The 15,635-nt window shown below is 48.2% G+C and overlaps 7 protein-coding genes and 1 non-coding gene across 8 annotated transcripts; 5 read left to right on the forward strand and 3 right to left on the reverse strand.

The window, feature by feature from the left end:
* Positions 1-525: 525 nt before the first annotated feature.
* Positions 526-1,620, forward strand: BDV27DRAFT_169487 (uncharacterized protein; the record flags this gene model as incomplete). The annotated part of the gene is made up of 1 exon (XM_032075048.1): positions 526-1,620. The coding sequence occupies one exon, from the start codon at positions 526-528 to the stop codon at positions 1,618-1,620; it is 1,095 nt and encodes a 364-aa protein (XP_031930639.1).
* Positions 1,621-2,035: 415 nt separating this feature from the next.
* Positions 2,036-3,082, forward strand: BDV27DRAFT_169488 (uncharacterized protein; the record flags this gene model as incomplete). The annotated part of the gene is made up of 3 exons (XM_032075049.1): positions 2,036-2,107; positions 2,142-2,456; positions 2,510-3,082. 3 exons carry the CDS (start codon positions 2,036-2,038, stop codon positions 3,080-3,082), a joined length of 960 nt encoding a protein of 319 aa, XP_031930640.1.
* Positions 3,083-3,947: 865 nt separating this feature from the next.
* Positions 3,948-4,869, forward strand: BDV27DRAFT_154850 (uncharacterized protein; the record flags this gene model as incomplete). The annotated part of the gene is made up of 3 exons (XM_032072032.1): positions 3,948-3,984; positions 4,046-4,398; positions 4,453-4,869. The coding sequence occupies 3 exons, from the start codon at positions 3,948-3,950 to the stop codon at positions 4,867-4,869; spliced, it is 807 nt and encodes a 268-aa protein (XP_031930641.1).
* Positions 4,870-5,390: 521 nt separating this feature from the next.
* On the reverse strand, positions 5,391-5,471 carry BDV27DRAFT_t55. The gene has a single exon. It is a non-coding gene; the product is annotated as a tRNA-Ser (tRNA).
* Positions 5,472-6,295: 824 nt separating this feature from the next.
* On the forward strand, positions 6,296-6,790 carry BDV27DRAFT_154851 (uncharacterized protein; the record flags this gene model as incomplete). Its single annotated transcript, XM_032072033.1, has 1 exon — positions 6,296-6,790. One exon carries the CDS (start codon positions 6,296-6,298, stop codon positions 6,788-6,790), a length of 495 nt encoding a protein of 164 aa, XP_031930642.1.
* A 665-nt stretch (positions 6,791-7,455) lies between these two features.
* On the reverse strand, positions 7,456-8,230 carry BDV27DRAFT_123697 (uncharacterized protein). The gene is made up of 4 exons (XM_032065926.1): positions 8,099-8,230; positions 7,968-8,044; positions 7,873-7,917; positions 7,456-7,823 (listed from the first exon to the last, which is right to left on the reverse strand). The coding sequence occupies exons 1-4, from the start codon at positions 8,177-8,179 to the stop codon at positions 7,703-7,705; spliced, it is 324 nt and encodes a 107-aa protein (XP_031930643.1). The 5' UTR covers positions 8,180-8,230; the 3' UTR covers positions 7,456-7,702.
* Positions 8,231-10,376: 2,146 nt separating this feature from the next.
* BDV27DRAFT_169489 (putative MFS multidrug transporter) lies at positions 10,377-12,111 on the forward strand (the record flags this gene model as incomplete). Its single annotated transcript, XM_032075050.1, has 4 exons — positions 10,377-10,595; positions 10,691-11,185; positions 11,242-11,918; positions 11,970-12,111. 4 exons carry the CDS (start codon positions 10,377-10,379, stop codon positions 12,109-12,111), a joined length of 1,533 nt encoding a protein of 510 aa, XP_031930644.1.
* Positions 12,112-12,159: 48 nt separating this feature from the next.
* Positions 12,160-14,731, reverse strand: BDV27DRAFT_123699 (heterokaryon incompatibility protein-domain-containing protein). The gene has a single exon (XM_032065927.1). The coding sequence runs from the start codon at positions 14,719-14,721 to the stop codon at positions 12,304-12,306; it is 2,418 nt and encodes an 805-aa protein (XP_031930645.1). The 5' UTR covers positions 14,722-14,731; the 3' UTR covers positions 12,160-12,303.
* Positions 14,732-15,635: the final 904 nt, after the last annotated feature.

Below are 15,635 nucleotides of genomic sequence, written 5' to 3' on the forward strand. Positions count from 1 at the left end.
GTGTAGGAAGCGTTATACGGGTAGCTGGCAGCAGTAGAACAAGGCCTTAATATTAGACCACACATATGTGTATTTGCCTTGGCAATTCTGATAGTGTCCTAGGAACTTTTGGTCTCCATCACTCAAGAGAGTGAGTGGGAGCCCCGGTGGGAGAGCCGGTGGAAGCTCCGGTGAAGGCTCCGTCCGCCATCCATCGTGTCCCCATATAACCCTAGTTATTTGGTTGAGCCGCTGAATAATCTCGGATGGCTTTTATGAACTATATCACGGTGCATTGGTCCTTTTTTCTAATCTGATTTATAATTGTTCCCATATCCGTTGACGAAACCCACCTGGTTTCTTTCTACTTAAGCGGGCAACGTTGCCCTACCTGCCCATCGGAATGCGGTCTCATCTTATATGTTCTGATACTCCTAAGGCTCCTACACAAACTGAGTTGTCAATCGCCTCCACCACCAGAGCCGTATTCATTCAACGCCATCTCAAAACCAGCCTTTCTGCCGTTCAATTTGTCCGTCCAGCAACATGACATCTGACACCAAGATCCTCCTCACCGGTGCAACAGGCTTCATCGGGGGCAGTGTCCTTACTGCCCTGCTCCAGTCGTCTGCGTCGTCGCTCCAATCCGGCCCTATAACGTGCCTGCTGCGAGGTGCCGACCGCGCAGCTCTCCTTACCTCCACCTACGGCGAGCGCGTCAAGCCCGTCCTCTACGGTGGCCTCGATGACCTGAAGACTACCACCGCCGTGGCCGCACAGCACGACGTCGTCATCAACACCACCTTAGGCTATCACTCACCATCCACGAAGGCGCTCCTCCGCGGCCTGGCGCAGCGGAAGGCCCAAACCCGCCGTGACGTCTGGATGATCCACACGTCGGGTACATCCAACATCGGCGACAAGCCAATCACCAACCCCGTTGGAGTGAGGGAGTTCGACGATCTGGTCGACGATGTATACGCCCACGAGAAGGCGCTCGAGGCGGCAGAGCCCTACGCGCAACGGACTACCGAGCTGGGTGTTATCGACACGGGTCTCGAGCTGGGTGTTAAGACACTTGTAATTATGAGTCCTATTATCTACGGAAACGGCACTGGCTTGTTTAACAGGATTAGTATCCACACCGAGTACATGAAAGCGATGCTTCAGATGGGACATTCGGTAGTGGTGGGTGACGGGACAGGTGTATGGGACCACGTTCACATTGAGGATCTAGCTGACTTGTACCGGCGCGTTGTGCTTGATGTTCTGGAGCGGGAAGGGGAGACCCTACCCTCTGGGAAGAAGGGGATCATGTTCAGCGCCAATGGACGGCATTCGTGGCTGGAGTATTCGCAGCTGGTGGCAGATGCTTGCTACGAACGGGGTCTTATATCGGGGAAGAAGGTCGTCCATCTTAGCTTAGAAGAAGCCGCAGCCACTCTAATACCGCGTCTCAGGGTTGCTAAGGAGGTATTTGCGGAGGACGATTGGAAATCGGCGGCGGAGGGGTTCTGCAGTAACGAGATGACGGCCGCTAATGTTGCCCGGACTCTTGGGTGGAATCCGGTAAAGGGAAACGAGGCCTGGAAGCAGGCGTTTCGGGATGATGTGGACAGCATCGTCAAGGCTAAGAGGTAAACGGTTGTTGTGCCTAGGGCTAGCAAGGAGGGAGTAGTGAAAATATAAACGGATGTCGATTTGGGTAAATGACGTCAGGTATTAGCCAAGGGAAAAGTCGCATTATTAAGCAAAAAACAACAATTAACTAAAAAAAGAGCTTAGATCTATCAAGCGCGTCAGCTCCTGGTCTTACATGCTGAGCATCAATCACACGCGAGGATGCCTCCAAGGGAATTTGTTTGTCAGTTCCCCGGTTGCAGGGCAGGATATTCACGTAAAGAACACCTCATTCGCCACGAAGCCCAACACAGTCAACGCCAGTCTTTTCCGTGCCCAACCTGCAGTGGAGAGTTTGGTCGAACGTGAGAAAGTAGTCCTTCTCAGGGGTATCCAAAGCCTCTAACACTAGCGTAGTGACACTCTGCGGCGACATATGCGTCAGATCCATGGAGTAAATGGACCAACTCACATCAAACAGGCCTGTGCCCATTGTCGGAAGACGAAAGTCCCGTTGTCAGGGAGGATCACCATGCAGTGAGTGCCTACGTCGAGGGATCCAATGTTCTCTGGGTAGACAGGTTGAAGCTCCCAGTCCCCCGACAGGCGGATCGGATATTCCACCGTGGAGTGCAGGCTGCTCTAACCCGAGACGTCGCTTTCTCGATCTGTACTTTGAAAAGTTCCACCCCTACTGGCTCCTAGTCCATCGGGGCTCGTTCAACGAGGACATTGACCCGCCCTTACTTGTCCAGGCTATGGTTGTCATTGGGATGTGGATGAGCGACGAACCTAATGCACGGTCAGCAGCGATTGACCTCCACAACACCCTGGCCTCGGCCATCAGTCAGCAGAGAGTGAGTGGAATCCGCGTTGTTAGGGACCTGCTCTACTGACAAAATGCTACAAGGAAGAATGGGATGTCTCCGCCACAGAGGATGTAGGTGGTGCTCCCTGGCCGATCGCGACGTACCAAGGCATATTGCTGCATATAATCTTCGCTCTCGTGCACGCAGGCACGGGGAACCTCGGCATCGACTTGAAGCATGCTTTCTCCCGTACCCACACCGACCTTCTTAACTCGCTTATTGGGAGCTGCAAAAGACTGGGCATGCTATATTATCCACATATACTTACCCGGTATTCCCAACGCGATTCCGGTCCATATATCTGGCTGGGAATTGAAGAAATCAAGCGGTTCAACTTGGCCCTATACAGAGTCTACCGGGCAGCCAGCGTGGTTGGAAAGCGAGCCAACAACAACACAGACATCCATGCAAGACTGACCGCAAGGGACTTACAGTTTCCGTTCCCGACACATACACGCTTATGGAAAACAGTGAGCATGGCGGAATGGGGCTCTGCTGCAGCGAGAGGGGTGTTCGATCAATTGTTGGATGATACCATGGAGGAGATGTGGATCTCGAAAGTCCACGGGGCGCTTGGTGTCGATTGGGAATTGGATTATACTCCTCAGGACTAGCTTTGCCGTATCCACGCTATTCATCCCACTAGACTTCGGGATTTCACTATACTACCATCCTATTCCAAAACACATGTGGGTGGTGCGGAGGGCCCGAAATAGATGCAAAGGTTTGTCAGTCGTCCACTGATAGGGATTAGCCAATGGCATCTCCCAGCTTTGAATAGACAAAATACATAAAATAAATCTGACTCCGATGAGACCATAACAACTATGTGTCTTTCTTTACTACTATATGATATGGAATTGAATCACATATTTCGACAATCTTCTTACCTCGGTCTTTTTATATTATATATGAAGTCAATGTGACTCGAAGTCGGCTCATTTCCACAGATAAATCAAACTATTCACGCATTATTGATATTCAAATATAGTATAGAAGGATGGTGTCATAACACAGAAATGAATTATATTCAACCTGAAATGGAGTTTCATAGGACAAACTCGAATATACATTTCAGATACGTCAGACCCATGACAGGACATGCAACAGCTTCAACTGAACCGTACAAAGTGAAAATTCGAAAGGACCCAAAGGCTAGAGTGAATGTAAGGCCCTCGACCAACACCAACAGTACAATTAGTCATCGCCTGCCTGTTGTTGTGTTTCCATGAATGCCCTGTCTGTCTTCATGGAGTCAGCGAACTTCTCAGCTTTACTTCCGCTCGCAAAGAAAGAGATTTCCTTGTCCTTCTAGCGTCATCTCCTGCACAAATGTCTCCCTTCGTCTACACGGAACGGAGCGCTCTAGGTTCCACGTGCTGTATATGTGGTCTATACCAACTCCACTGCACTGTACATGGAGATAATGAAGCTTCTTTCCCTCCGCCTGGGCTCTACCCTATACAGCAATTAGTACAGATGCGTTTCTGTAAAAGCCAATACTTCTACCGCTTGAGTAAGTCATGATGCCTAAACATTTAGCACTTCAACGTCCCTTCAACTGACAGTAACTCTAGTCCTCCACAGTACTCGTAATGGCATATACCGGGTCTCTGGTGTGGCAGTCAACATAAGAGTCACCCCCGGGGAGGAGGTGCTGCAAGCCGTGCCATGGGACGAGAAGATAGGAGCTATTGGATACCCCGAAAAGGACTGGGATCGTCTGGTACTGGTTATACATCCTCCTGAGCATGATGACACGAGTTCTCACGATCTCTTCGGCTACCATGTCCACAACAGTTGTTGGGAGTTACTGACACATCATACAATGGGGGAAACTGCGAGACACAACTTGGCCTCAGTTGTCAGGATTCGAAACCTCCTATTTGCTCGCGCTCAGGAACGTGCCGCTGAATTAGCACTAAGGGTGGTATGTATTCCCTAGGTTCGCAGTTCGACTTATCCCGTCAGCGCTGACACGAAGTTCGTTATCCAACCAGATCCCGCCAATATCAAAAGCATTCAGTCTGTGATCAAGCGAGCTCGAATTAGGACGCGCGTGCGGTTTCGCATAAAAGGCCGTATCAACCGTCGACGCAATCGTTTGTGCTATCTTCCAGTGGAGATGTTATACCCAGTCGTGGATTACCTTTCCACCGATGAACTCGAGAGCGTGCAGACCGCTATGAAGTACTACCTTGGTGATGCGTATTGGCGCGCACGAGTCCCAATGAAACTATTCCACGAAGTGAGAAGTGTCTGGGATGAAACACTGGACTGGCAATTTCTCTGCTTAAAACTTGAACGGCTTTCGCAGACACAGGACCTAGCCTTTCGACGATACATTATAGACCAGTTGGATGAGTTGCAGGCATTTCTTAGTCAGGCAGCAAACGAGTAACGTGTGGGAGGGAGCATGATGATGGTCTGGTGAAAGCGAAGTGAGAGGCGTGAAGGGAATTAGTTTCGGGACGTGTATCTATCACGGCAGCAGTGTTGCCCTCAGCTTCTAACAGCTCCAGTAGGCATAGGCATAAATAACGTTGGTCAGACACAGGCCGCTGTATATTTGTTTTGCATCTTCAAACACGATGTGAGATACTGAATAAACATTACCCTCCATGGATATACGTTTTGCAACGTTCTCTCCGGTGAATGGATTGCCAGCATCGCAACCAGTGTAGGCGATGGTATCATGATCACTGATCCTGTCGCGTTAGGTCGGATATTGACCCTGCAACGGAGTTACAAGCTGCGAGACACGACCCTATTCACATCCTGTGCGTTGGAAAAAAGGGCAGCGCAAGAATTGATATAATATTTGAACCTCCCTTTGAAAAGCGATGAAACAAGACATGGCGTGTTTGCAAGACAACCCTTGATGGGCAAAAGAGGTCGGTTGAAACAAAAACAAAAAGATATCGTCAGCGACAGGATTTGAACCTGTGCGGGCGAACCCAACAGATTTCTAGTCTGTCGCCTTAACCACTCGGCCACACTGACTAATTGATATTTAATTGGCAGCATATGTAAAATACAAGCACACAAATACATTTACTTCTCAATGTTCCAAAGGCAGGCTTTTTTCGAATATGTAAATCCTTAGAAGAAAATTATGTCTAACACCACATTCTCTTCTCATTAATCTCTGCATCATACAAAGGCTTTCCGTTCATGTACTGTAATATCCCGTAGGGCGTGCTTCAAACGGTGTTCCTTTCAGTTCAATCACGTGTCCACAAACAATATATATATATGCATCATACCAATCAAAATCTTGGGATATATACAAGACTGTGATATACTCCTTCGAATTATCGCTCGACAAACACAATGGACTTCTTTGCAAGGAAACATATCCTAGAATTGCAATTTTGTAGATCATGATAAACACGCGTGATCTTTAGCAGGATTCGATGCAAAATGCAATCATCAGGGGCATGTAGGCTCCACATGGAAGGAAACTACCTTTAACTGTACCAATGGATCGATCGAATATGACGGGGAGAATCTAATCCTCCGCAAAGGGCTATGACGTTGTGGCATTCTACGTAGCCTGTTGATGCAGTCGATGCAACGCCAGATACGCGTCCGTGATACGTTCAACTATTATCCGGGATGTGTTATCCAGTTAGATTCGGTGTTTTCGAACTCGGCAGTGTCTCACCGCGGTGACATCAGAAGCATATGAAGGCCATGCTTATCGCCACTGGAAGTATGATAAAAAGCACTGAGGTAAACCAAGCCCTACAGCATCCGAAGGAACTATCAAGGAAAATCTTCAGAATCCAAAGCTTGTGTCCAATTTCAATCAAAGTAAACCCAAGATGAGCGACCGCACGAACGAGACTTATTCCTCCTCTTCTTCAGATGATGTGATCGATGGCACCGATAGCCCCATCTGCGCTGCCGATGATACAACATACGACACCTACGATGCCGACGCCACGACCAACTATGGCGTCCGAGCAGCTAAACGCCTCGATACCAAAAAGGAGACGGCGACCGACGTGAGTATCCACGAACATGAAGCCCCTAGTGGCGCCCGAATCAAGAGGACCAGCTTTGAGAACGGCCGTGGCCGTACAACCTACGACCCGGACACGGGGGCATACGATGAGTTGTTAGATTATAGTACGGACGATGCGGACCATCACCATCGCGAGAAGCTTGACGCCGACGGTGTCTATCAGCTGCGGGATGTCGATTTGCGTAAAGATGGGACGAGGCATGTTCATCGCGAATACAACAATCCGATTACTGGGATCACGACTTCCGTACAGGGAACTATGAGCGACCGTGCCTTTGAACTGGATTTTTAGCGTTTGCTCTTTCTTATCAAGTCTCTCTGTAACTGTTAGATGCGGACATCAGAGATATAGTAATATATATCTTATACCAACTCAGCATGCACACAACGCAGAAAACAAAACACGAGACCAAGACTACCCCAAGAAAAAAGTCTCACATTCGTTGTCATATAACCATGCCCTTACTATGGACATATTGAAAACGGGAAAAGCTCTTGAAAGGTGAAGAAAAGCTTTAAAAGCCAAGCATTTTAGAGTTGGTGACGACCAAGCCACGCGATGAGCAACATGTAGTTTCGGGAACTGTTGACCGAATTTGAATAGAGAAAAGATAGGAACCGGAATTAGACCCGGACTCTGCTATTCGCAAAGGGAGATAGGCATTCCTGGAGTCGCCGCCGGAATGCAGAGGAAGTATGTGTTTATATTTCCTGTTGGATAAATCTTCTGGTTCTATCGTCAGCCCTGTCAGCCTTGTCAACGTGTCCCTAATGTTAAAGGGATCATATCAAAATACTCTGAACTAATTATAATTGTACCGAGAATCTATATTGTGAGTGAAATGCTCATAACTCATATTTACGGTTTATTTTCAACATGTTAGAGGTCTCCCGGCCATTTTCTGCCCATGAGCACGGCAATTTATAAATCGACCAATATGACCATTTTCAATGGCCTATGCATAGCGTTTGAAGGAACATCTCGCAATGCCTTGATAAAGAGATCTATGCATAGGGAATGATATGTGCAGTATCTATGGCCAAAAGAGATGGTACCAACCATGATAAAATTGAGAGACATGAACGCCGATTATAATTGCTAAGAAGCGTAACGCTTGTATTTGTTGTCTGTTGTACACCAATAACGCCCCGGACACTGTGTTTCTTTCCAATTTCTTTCTGTCCCCATGGCCCTGTGACGTGCTTAGGACATTTGGAATGGGCCGCGCGACTCGCACCAAACGCTGTCAATGACGGGAATAGTTACTGAGGATTCGTGTCTGCCGGGGGCAAGAAGGACTTGTCGATGAGTACAATCGCGACCCCTGAGATTGATTAGGATAAGCTCTTTATAGCTCGCAGTCGGGCACTTACATGAAGACTCGGCAATGTTCGGAAACGTAGACGGCTGTGATGTCTCTAAAGCATTGTTATTTCCTGTGTCCTTAACCATAATCAGTCAGACTTACTCTGCGTGGACATCGAAACAACTTTTTAGTGGGATGTTCTCGACGTGAAAAGTTGTATCAGCCGTTTCAAAGCCGACCTTCACAACACATAATTAGTAAAGATCCTTTGTTGACGGTGATTGGTCGCATACAGTGGCTGTCCCTGTTGCTACACTGCCTGTAGCCATGGCGAGGGCCAAACCCAGGAACGAGATATGCTTGAGTCCGTACATTGTGGGTGGATGAGAATTGGGCGAAATTCGTCAGAGCTTGGTGTAAGTGGCAAGTTTCTCTCGATGAGTGACAGACGGTTTTAACTTGTCGCGTTCTTAAGGTGGTATCCCTTGCTAAGAATGGCCAGTTGTTGTTTTGGACGTTAGGGCATCCCTTGCGTTCATGAAGGGAACACCAACCACATTCCAGTGCGCCACCTGCTCGACAGATAACCACCCCTTTCATACAATTCATTGGAGAAATGCTTCATGTACTTCCGAAAGGGCTGAATTACAAAACTTTGAATGATGTTGAGTGTTTCGGGGTAGGTTTATGTTGTTATTATGTGAAAGTGAGTTTATAGTTTTGATGAGTACCTCGTCGCGATTAGAGAGTTAAGTAGGGATAGTGTCTCCCTTGAAGCTTATTAACATGTGAAATATTGAGAACGGACACGGTCGAAGGGATATGTTCCGATTTATAAATGAACAAACGTCTTTCGCTATTATTCATCCCTCCTGAAATAGCTCTGTCTCTATATCGAGGAGGAAAATGAGGCCCAGCTGTTGCTCAATCCCAGGAACGATATTCTGCATGAGCTTATACCTTTCCGAAACTTCAACTTTCTCCAAGTTCATTTGATGGTTTTTATCTAGATGAGAGACATTGAGTCGTGTAATTGCATCCTCGGCCTTGGCAGGGTCTGAAAATCGTGTAATAGCAGTCCTTTGTAGACGTGAGTCCAGTATGCTCTATGTCATTTTATACACAACATACCCGACGGTTCTCTGGTGTGGATCCACTGGCATATACAGCTTTCGGGTGTCTATTGGTCCGGGACTGTCTAATTTCCTGGGGAGAAATCTGGTAAGGGTAGGCCGGTGGGTTTGGCCAACTACCGGTAAACCATCGGGAGTCGTTGGAGATACGTTTACTAGTACTGTCACCGAGAAGTGTTCCGGATGGAGTACCTTAGATCTTGGGTGGATACGGCAGAGAGTAAATCACTGCAGGGGATCAGAGCCGTTTACAGTTTATAGATACTACATGCGGGGCGTGTAGAGGCAAAAGCGGACTGTGGAGTTTCTATAATGTATACATTATCGACCGTAAGATACCTTCCTCTCTGTTCTTTGCTATACACTCTGTTAAGAGCGGGACAGAAGTATAGCCAAGTCTTATGATAATGGCCAGCCCCGTCTAGTAGACATAAGCGACCGTCATATTGCAATCCTCCTGGCTCCGGTTATAGTAGTCGGACCTGTCAATAGTACCCCAGGGCTATTCAGCTTTTCCGGGGCTGTTAGTCAAAGTCGGAGGTAATTAGTTAACGCGTTTCACGGTGCTGATAGGGAAGCGAACGACTGCCAGGCGATCTCATGGGTCATTAGCCAACGCCAAGGACATAGTCTAGACCAGCAACGTTCGTCGGCAATTAGAAAAGAATAGGAGGTACCGGCCGTTTAATTAAGGAGTCTTGTCCCTCGGAATCTATTGTATTTCAGCCATGTGGCCCCCTTTCTTTTCACCTTTCTGCCCTCCCTTTCGCCCTCTGTATGCTTTCTCTTCAAGCCGTTGCAGTCGACGTAATCCCTCCGTACTATCCGTTAATGACATTGAGCATACGATGCTTTTCAACACGAGAAATAAACTCTGAACAGCCTCGTGGCGTTTTACTTTCTGGGCGGCGAAATAAGCAACACTAAGCAATCAACAAGAGAATTTGCGTAGAATAATTGCATCTATCAGAGACGCGGCATTGTCGCTCGGCAGTTTTAGCGCCAAAGCAAAATCGGCCTCGGTGCAAACCAGCTGATATCGGTATATTTTCACGCCGAACTGAGTGACTTTGGAAAACCCGCATCTTAATAATCCAGACGGAAATCCCCGCATCTCGACAGTTGGGTTCTAGCCGGCAATGGTCCTTTTACCCAACTACCGTGGGGCCATGATCTCCACCACATGGGCGACATCGAATGGCTCGTTCATAAGGCGCTACCAGTAAGCATGTCCACTCGGGAAATGATCACGGGGACCCCGCGTTTTCCCCGTATGGATCGACTTATCTGTCTGTCACAGGAAGAGTAAGTTGGGTCCGCGTCATTGCGTTAGGGCCCACTCCTTGAAAACCCCTATAGCTTGGTCAATGCCCCTCTGATATCTCCCTTTCTTGTACTCTAGTTGCTGTTGTTGGAGAACACAATTTTTATAGCAGTCATGTCATCAACGGAGTATAAAACGTCCCAGGGGCACACGCCTGGGAAGGCAGAGTCAGAATTCTTCGAGAAGTCGGAGGCAAACATCCAAAGTGTCGATGCGACCAGTCTGCTCTCCGATCAGCACCGTGATTATTTGCTTCAACGACATGGCACCTTAGATCTGGATCCAATCCCTAGTATGGATCCGGCAGATCCATACAACTGGCCGTTATGGAAGGTGAGTTGCTTCATTTTGTTCATCGTCTCGTGTTGCTGTTATTTCTTGTCGGTTTCTCGTAACCAGTTCAAGTGCTAACGTACATGACCGCATAGAAAGTTGCGAATCTAGGTTTGGTGGCCTTCCATGCCTGCATGGGAACCTTCACGGCTGCCGCAATCATTCCTGCCTATGAAGCAATTTCCGAGGACCTTGGTGTCTCTCTACAGAGAGTCAGCTATTTGACATCGCTTCAGATCGCCATTCTGGGAGGTGCCCCGTTATTCTGGAAGCCCCTTTCGCAGCGCTTCGGACGCCGCCCAATTTTCCTCTTGTCCCTCATCCTCAGTTGTGTTTGTAACATCGGCTGCGCAAAGAGCCCAGATTACGCTTCGATGGCAGCATGCCGCGCTCTGGTATCATTCTTCCTCTGCCCAGCGATGGCTATCGGAAGCGCTGTTGTCACCGAGACCTTCTTCCGACGGGAGCGAGCGCGATATATGGGAATCTGGACGGTGATGGTGACCTTGGGCGTACCTGTTGGCCCATTTATTTTCGGATTTGTTGCCCAACGCGTGGGATATCGATGGATTTACTGGGTTTTGGCAATCGTAAGTCATAAATTGTTATCACGCTTCGCATCACTAATACCCTCTCATCAAATCAGACAAACGCCTGCCAGTTCTTCCTATACATTTTCTTCGGCCCAGAAACCCGGTACATTGGCGCCGAAGTACAATCTGATGGCTCATCTTTCAAACGAGAGTATCTCTCCTTCGGACGAATCGATCCCACACCATTCCGCCTGTCCGAATTCTTCCACCCCCTCAGCCTATTCACCAACATCCCCGTGCTCCTCGCATCAGTAGCCTACGCCATGGTCTTCCTCTTCGCCTCCGTCCTGAATTCCGTGGAAGTACCACAACTCTTACAGAGTAAATTCGAACTCAACGCAGAACAGCTAGGTCTCCAATTCCTCGGTCTGATCATCGGCTCCCTCCTCGGCGAACAACTCGGCGGCTTCATGTCAGACATGTGGATGAACGCCCGCGCCCGTCGCATCGGACACAAGCCTGCCCCCGAATATCGTCTCTGGCTGAGCTACATTGGTTACCTGCTCACGATCGCCGGAAGCGTGGTGTTCCTGGTCTGTACAGAACAGGCCACCGAGGGTAAATGGACCGTGGTTCCAGTGGTGGGGACGGGTATCGCGGCATTTGGTAACCAGGTTATCACGACTGTGCTCACGACGTACGCGGTGGATACGTATCCTCAGGATGCGGGGAGTGTGGGAGTATTCATTAATTTCGTACGATCGACTTGGGGATTTATTGGACCTTTCTGGTATGTGCTATGTTCCCCTATCTGGTGGACGTCGTTGACTAATAATGTTAGGTTTCCGGATATGTTTGAGACTGTCGGTATTGCTAAGAGCTCGGGGGTAGTTACGGCTTTGGTTATGGGCGTGAGCTTTCTTCCGACTGTGTTTTTGCAGTGGCAGGGTCAAAGGTGGCATGCTAGTGTGGTTGAGAAGTGAGGTCCGTACAAATCTACAGGACAATGACCGATGTATGTATATAATTAGTTTGAGAGCACCTTGAACCTGCGTCGAATTAAAACAAGCTTTGAAAACTTGACTAAATTCCCTACCATGGTGTATTTAATTCCTTACCCCGATCACCTATATTGAATTAGGTCGAATTTATCTTAATACTGCCAAAATCTATATCTACACAAGTGAGATAGGCTGAAACATCCGACCACCAGAAATCGCTTCTCCATCCATAATCCCATGGACATATGTCTCCCCGATCAGACTTCGTTTATCCGTATCTAAAGAATCATCGCTCGAGGATTTCCTCAAAATAAACGGTGTTCGTGCTCCAGAAATCACCCATACCTCATCCCCAGGTCGTACAGACCATGGACCAAGCCCAAGGTACCCCAGTTTAGTACGATAAAGCAACCGTCCTCGATAGAAATGGACGAATGTTTGATCAAAGTCACGGTCATCGATCCTGACTATTCCCCGGGGCTTTCCCACCTCGTCCTTCTCCCCGTATTGTTGTATTTCCTCCCAAGTTGGCAATGTGTTGTTGTCATCTGTTTCGCGGACCAGATTGAGGTTCGTTATGGTATCTTCATCCGATGTATGCGTGAGACTCCACAGGGCTTTTAGCATAAAACAGCGAAAGGAGGACTGGGCATCGTGGACTGGATTGTCCGCGGTTGAAGAGAGCTTGTTGGTCATCAAGGTCCGCCAAAGTGCCTCAACGCGATTCTCCCCTGTAGGGAGGTAGGTCTTCTCCAGAGAGGATATTAGTTTTAGCCAACTTGGTGGATGGAAATGCGTAGCTGTTAGTGTGCCGATTTGCGATTCTACACTAACTATCTCATCGTGGAAAGCACCATCTAGCCGAAGGGTATGATTGTCGTCGTCGGGGAGAATCCCAGCTGGGGTATCGGGGCTAACACCTGCGCGGAAGCGTGGTGACCACAGACGTGTTGTTATAAGGGGAGCAGTGAAGTTGGGGATCCACGATGGCAATTCCTGACCATCGAAAGTGCGAGAGATATCCGGACTTTCCTGCACAAAGGAGAGTCCTTCAAGACATTCGAAAACCTCATACTCTCCCGTGTGCCATGTCTGGAGAGGCTCATCGGGAGCTCCCTGCATGAATATTTTGGCAAACTGAATAAATACTTCCGATATGGTTTTGGAGTAATCGGCAACCATCCTCTTTAGAGGGTCATCAGGTAGCCGAGATAGACCTATTAAAGCAAAGACTTTGTCTCTCGGGTCAGTCGCTCGAAACGACCAAACCTTACTAGCCAACAGCGAAAGACTCAATTTGTGCTCCCATGTGGGAACCAGCGTGATGCCATTCTTCTTCACATACTCATCTATCACAGTTCGTTCGAAGACGTGTTTTGAAGTCCGGAGTCGAATATCAGTCAACGTACTCAGTTCGCTCCCTCCAATTCCTCTCCACCGGGCCAACTCAAGGGCTTGGGCCAGGGACCGGCTGTTAACCCGAGACGTGAAGTTAGGACTGTGAAACATAATAAAGAGCTTGTGATATTCGAACTCGACGCGACCGCAGAAGATCCGAATCTGCTTGGCCAAAGCGATCTCCTGGATGATCCATACGCGCTGGAACCAGGTTCGTCGGAACAAATTTACCACCGCCTGGTATTTCAAGGCAGCCTCATTTGATCCCTTTTTAGCGACGCGTGTCTCTGGGTCTTCCATAACGTGATTGTTCAACACATCGTTGTACCACATGTCCATGCCTTCTTGAGATGGAAGATGTGTGGCTTCGAAGGCACGCATAGTACTCTCATCATCTACACCTAGCCAGACGAATACCCCCGAGGACTTCGTATAGATCATGGACATGATGGCTACTTGCGCGTTACGTTCCGCAATATCATCTTGATTAATACATATTGCATCAATCCAGAATTGCTGACTATCCATCGGAGAGAGTGGCCGTGGCCTACTCCCAACTATGTGGTTGATATCAGCTCTCTCCAAGTATTCGATGACCTCGGCGTATTTTCGACGCTTACGCATCTTCGCACAGTCAAGAGGTGTCCGCCTCGAAGAGTCCCGTCGATGCAGATCCGAGCCAGCCTCCACGAGTATCTTGACGACTTCGAAATAGCCATTCTCAGCGGCGTAATGTAGAGCCGTCTCTCCAAACATGTCTTGCGCCGCCAAGTCTGCGCCTCGGGCCATCCAAAAAAAGACATCATTCGCGCTTCCAGCTTCGGCTGCCTCAATCAGGCGGGTTTTGTTATATGGTTTGGTACGCCGATCGACATACAGTTCTTGCGTCTTCAAACGCTGCAGAAACTCGAACAGATTTCTCGTCAAGAAGAATATTTGTCCGTTGATCGCGACCGGGAATTTGTTCTTTGGACCGTAGTCCTTGGACCTCTCGTGGTCTGGTGGAAATGGTGATCCCCAGGTATATGACAAAGCCTGGAAGCGCGGGTTGTCGTTGAGGTCGACGACTTGTATAGATAATGGGATAAGCGGTACTCCAAACACAGTAATGTCAGACTCGCCGTGGAGTAGCGAGACTACCCGGATTGATGTCGGGGTCGGAAGAGGATCATATTCAAATGTTCGAATCTTCATACTGTGTATATTGGGCACTTTGGCAGTCAAAGGTTGGGAATAGAAGATGTGTGACCCTGAACTGCCCGCTATTTTGGCTTGAATGCCTTATTTAGCCGCTAAGCTTTATACAGTATGGGTTAACGCACAGCCTACTTTACAGCCACACTTTAGTGTAATAGATGGGAAAATCAGACGTTTCACCTTCATCGTGCGGCCATTCAGATTCTAGACAGGATTATTACCACACCCAATTAAATGCTGAAGATGAGACTCTAGCTCCACTAATTACTAGAGAGGGCTCCGCAATGAGGGGGGCAAATGTTCACGCCATCGTATAAGACACTTTTATCTACTCCATATATAGTTCGCTGAGGTGTTATTATAAATCGAATTTTATTAATTTCGACACGGAATTCCATTCGAGAAGTCCGAGCATGGTGCTCTTTCCCACCATTCGAGTATAGTGTGCTATCAATTGCATTATTGCCCATATCCGATAGATCCTAGCAAGACAGCAGTGTATTTTGTCTGCCTAGCACAGCGGATACAGGATATATGGAAGAGAAACATGAATAATTGTGATGGCAGGGTGAAGAGACGAGAGCTGAAGAGAGTGTTCTGGCGTCGATCGCTGCTGGGTCGCCAATAGATTCCTGCTACTTCGGGGGAGACAATTTTCCCTTTCGCGAGTGAATGTGTGAGCTGGTCATTGCATCAACGATAGACCGGTAGTGATGTTGAGTGGTTAGAGCAAACGTCTCCAGAGTTTAAGGGAGCTGGTGGATCAAGGGAATAGAATACCTCATTGGCTTCGTATAGGTAGGTCAAGGGTTGATATATAATGCTCAGCATATCCACTGATGCTTTTGAATACTCTTGCTGTTTGGAACTCATATCATTGAGGCTGATAACGTATCTTACGCGATTTGATA

The sequence above is a fragment of the Aspergillus caelatus genome (assembly GCF_009193585.1).
Source record: "Aspergillus caelatus strain CBS 763.97 unplaced genomic scaffold BDV27scaffold_34, whole genome shotgun sequence".
NCBI lineage: Eukaryota > Fungi > Ascomycota > Eurotiomycetes > Eurotiales > Aspergillaceae > Aspergillus > Aspergillus caelatus.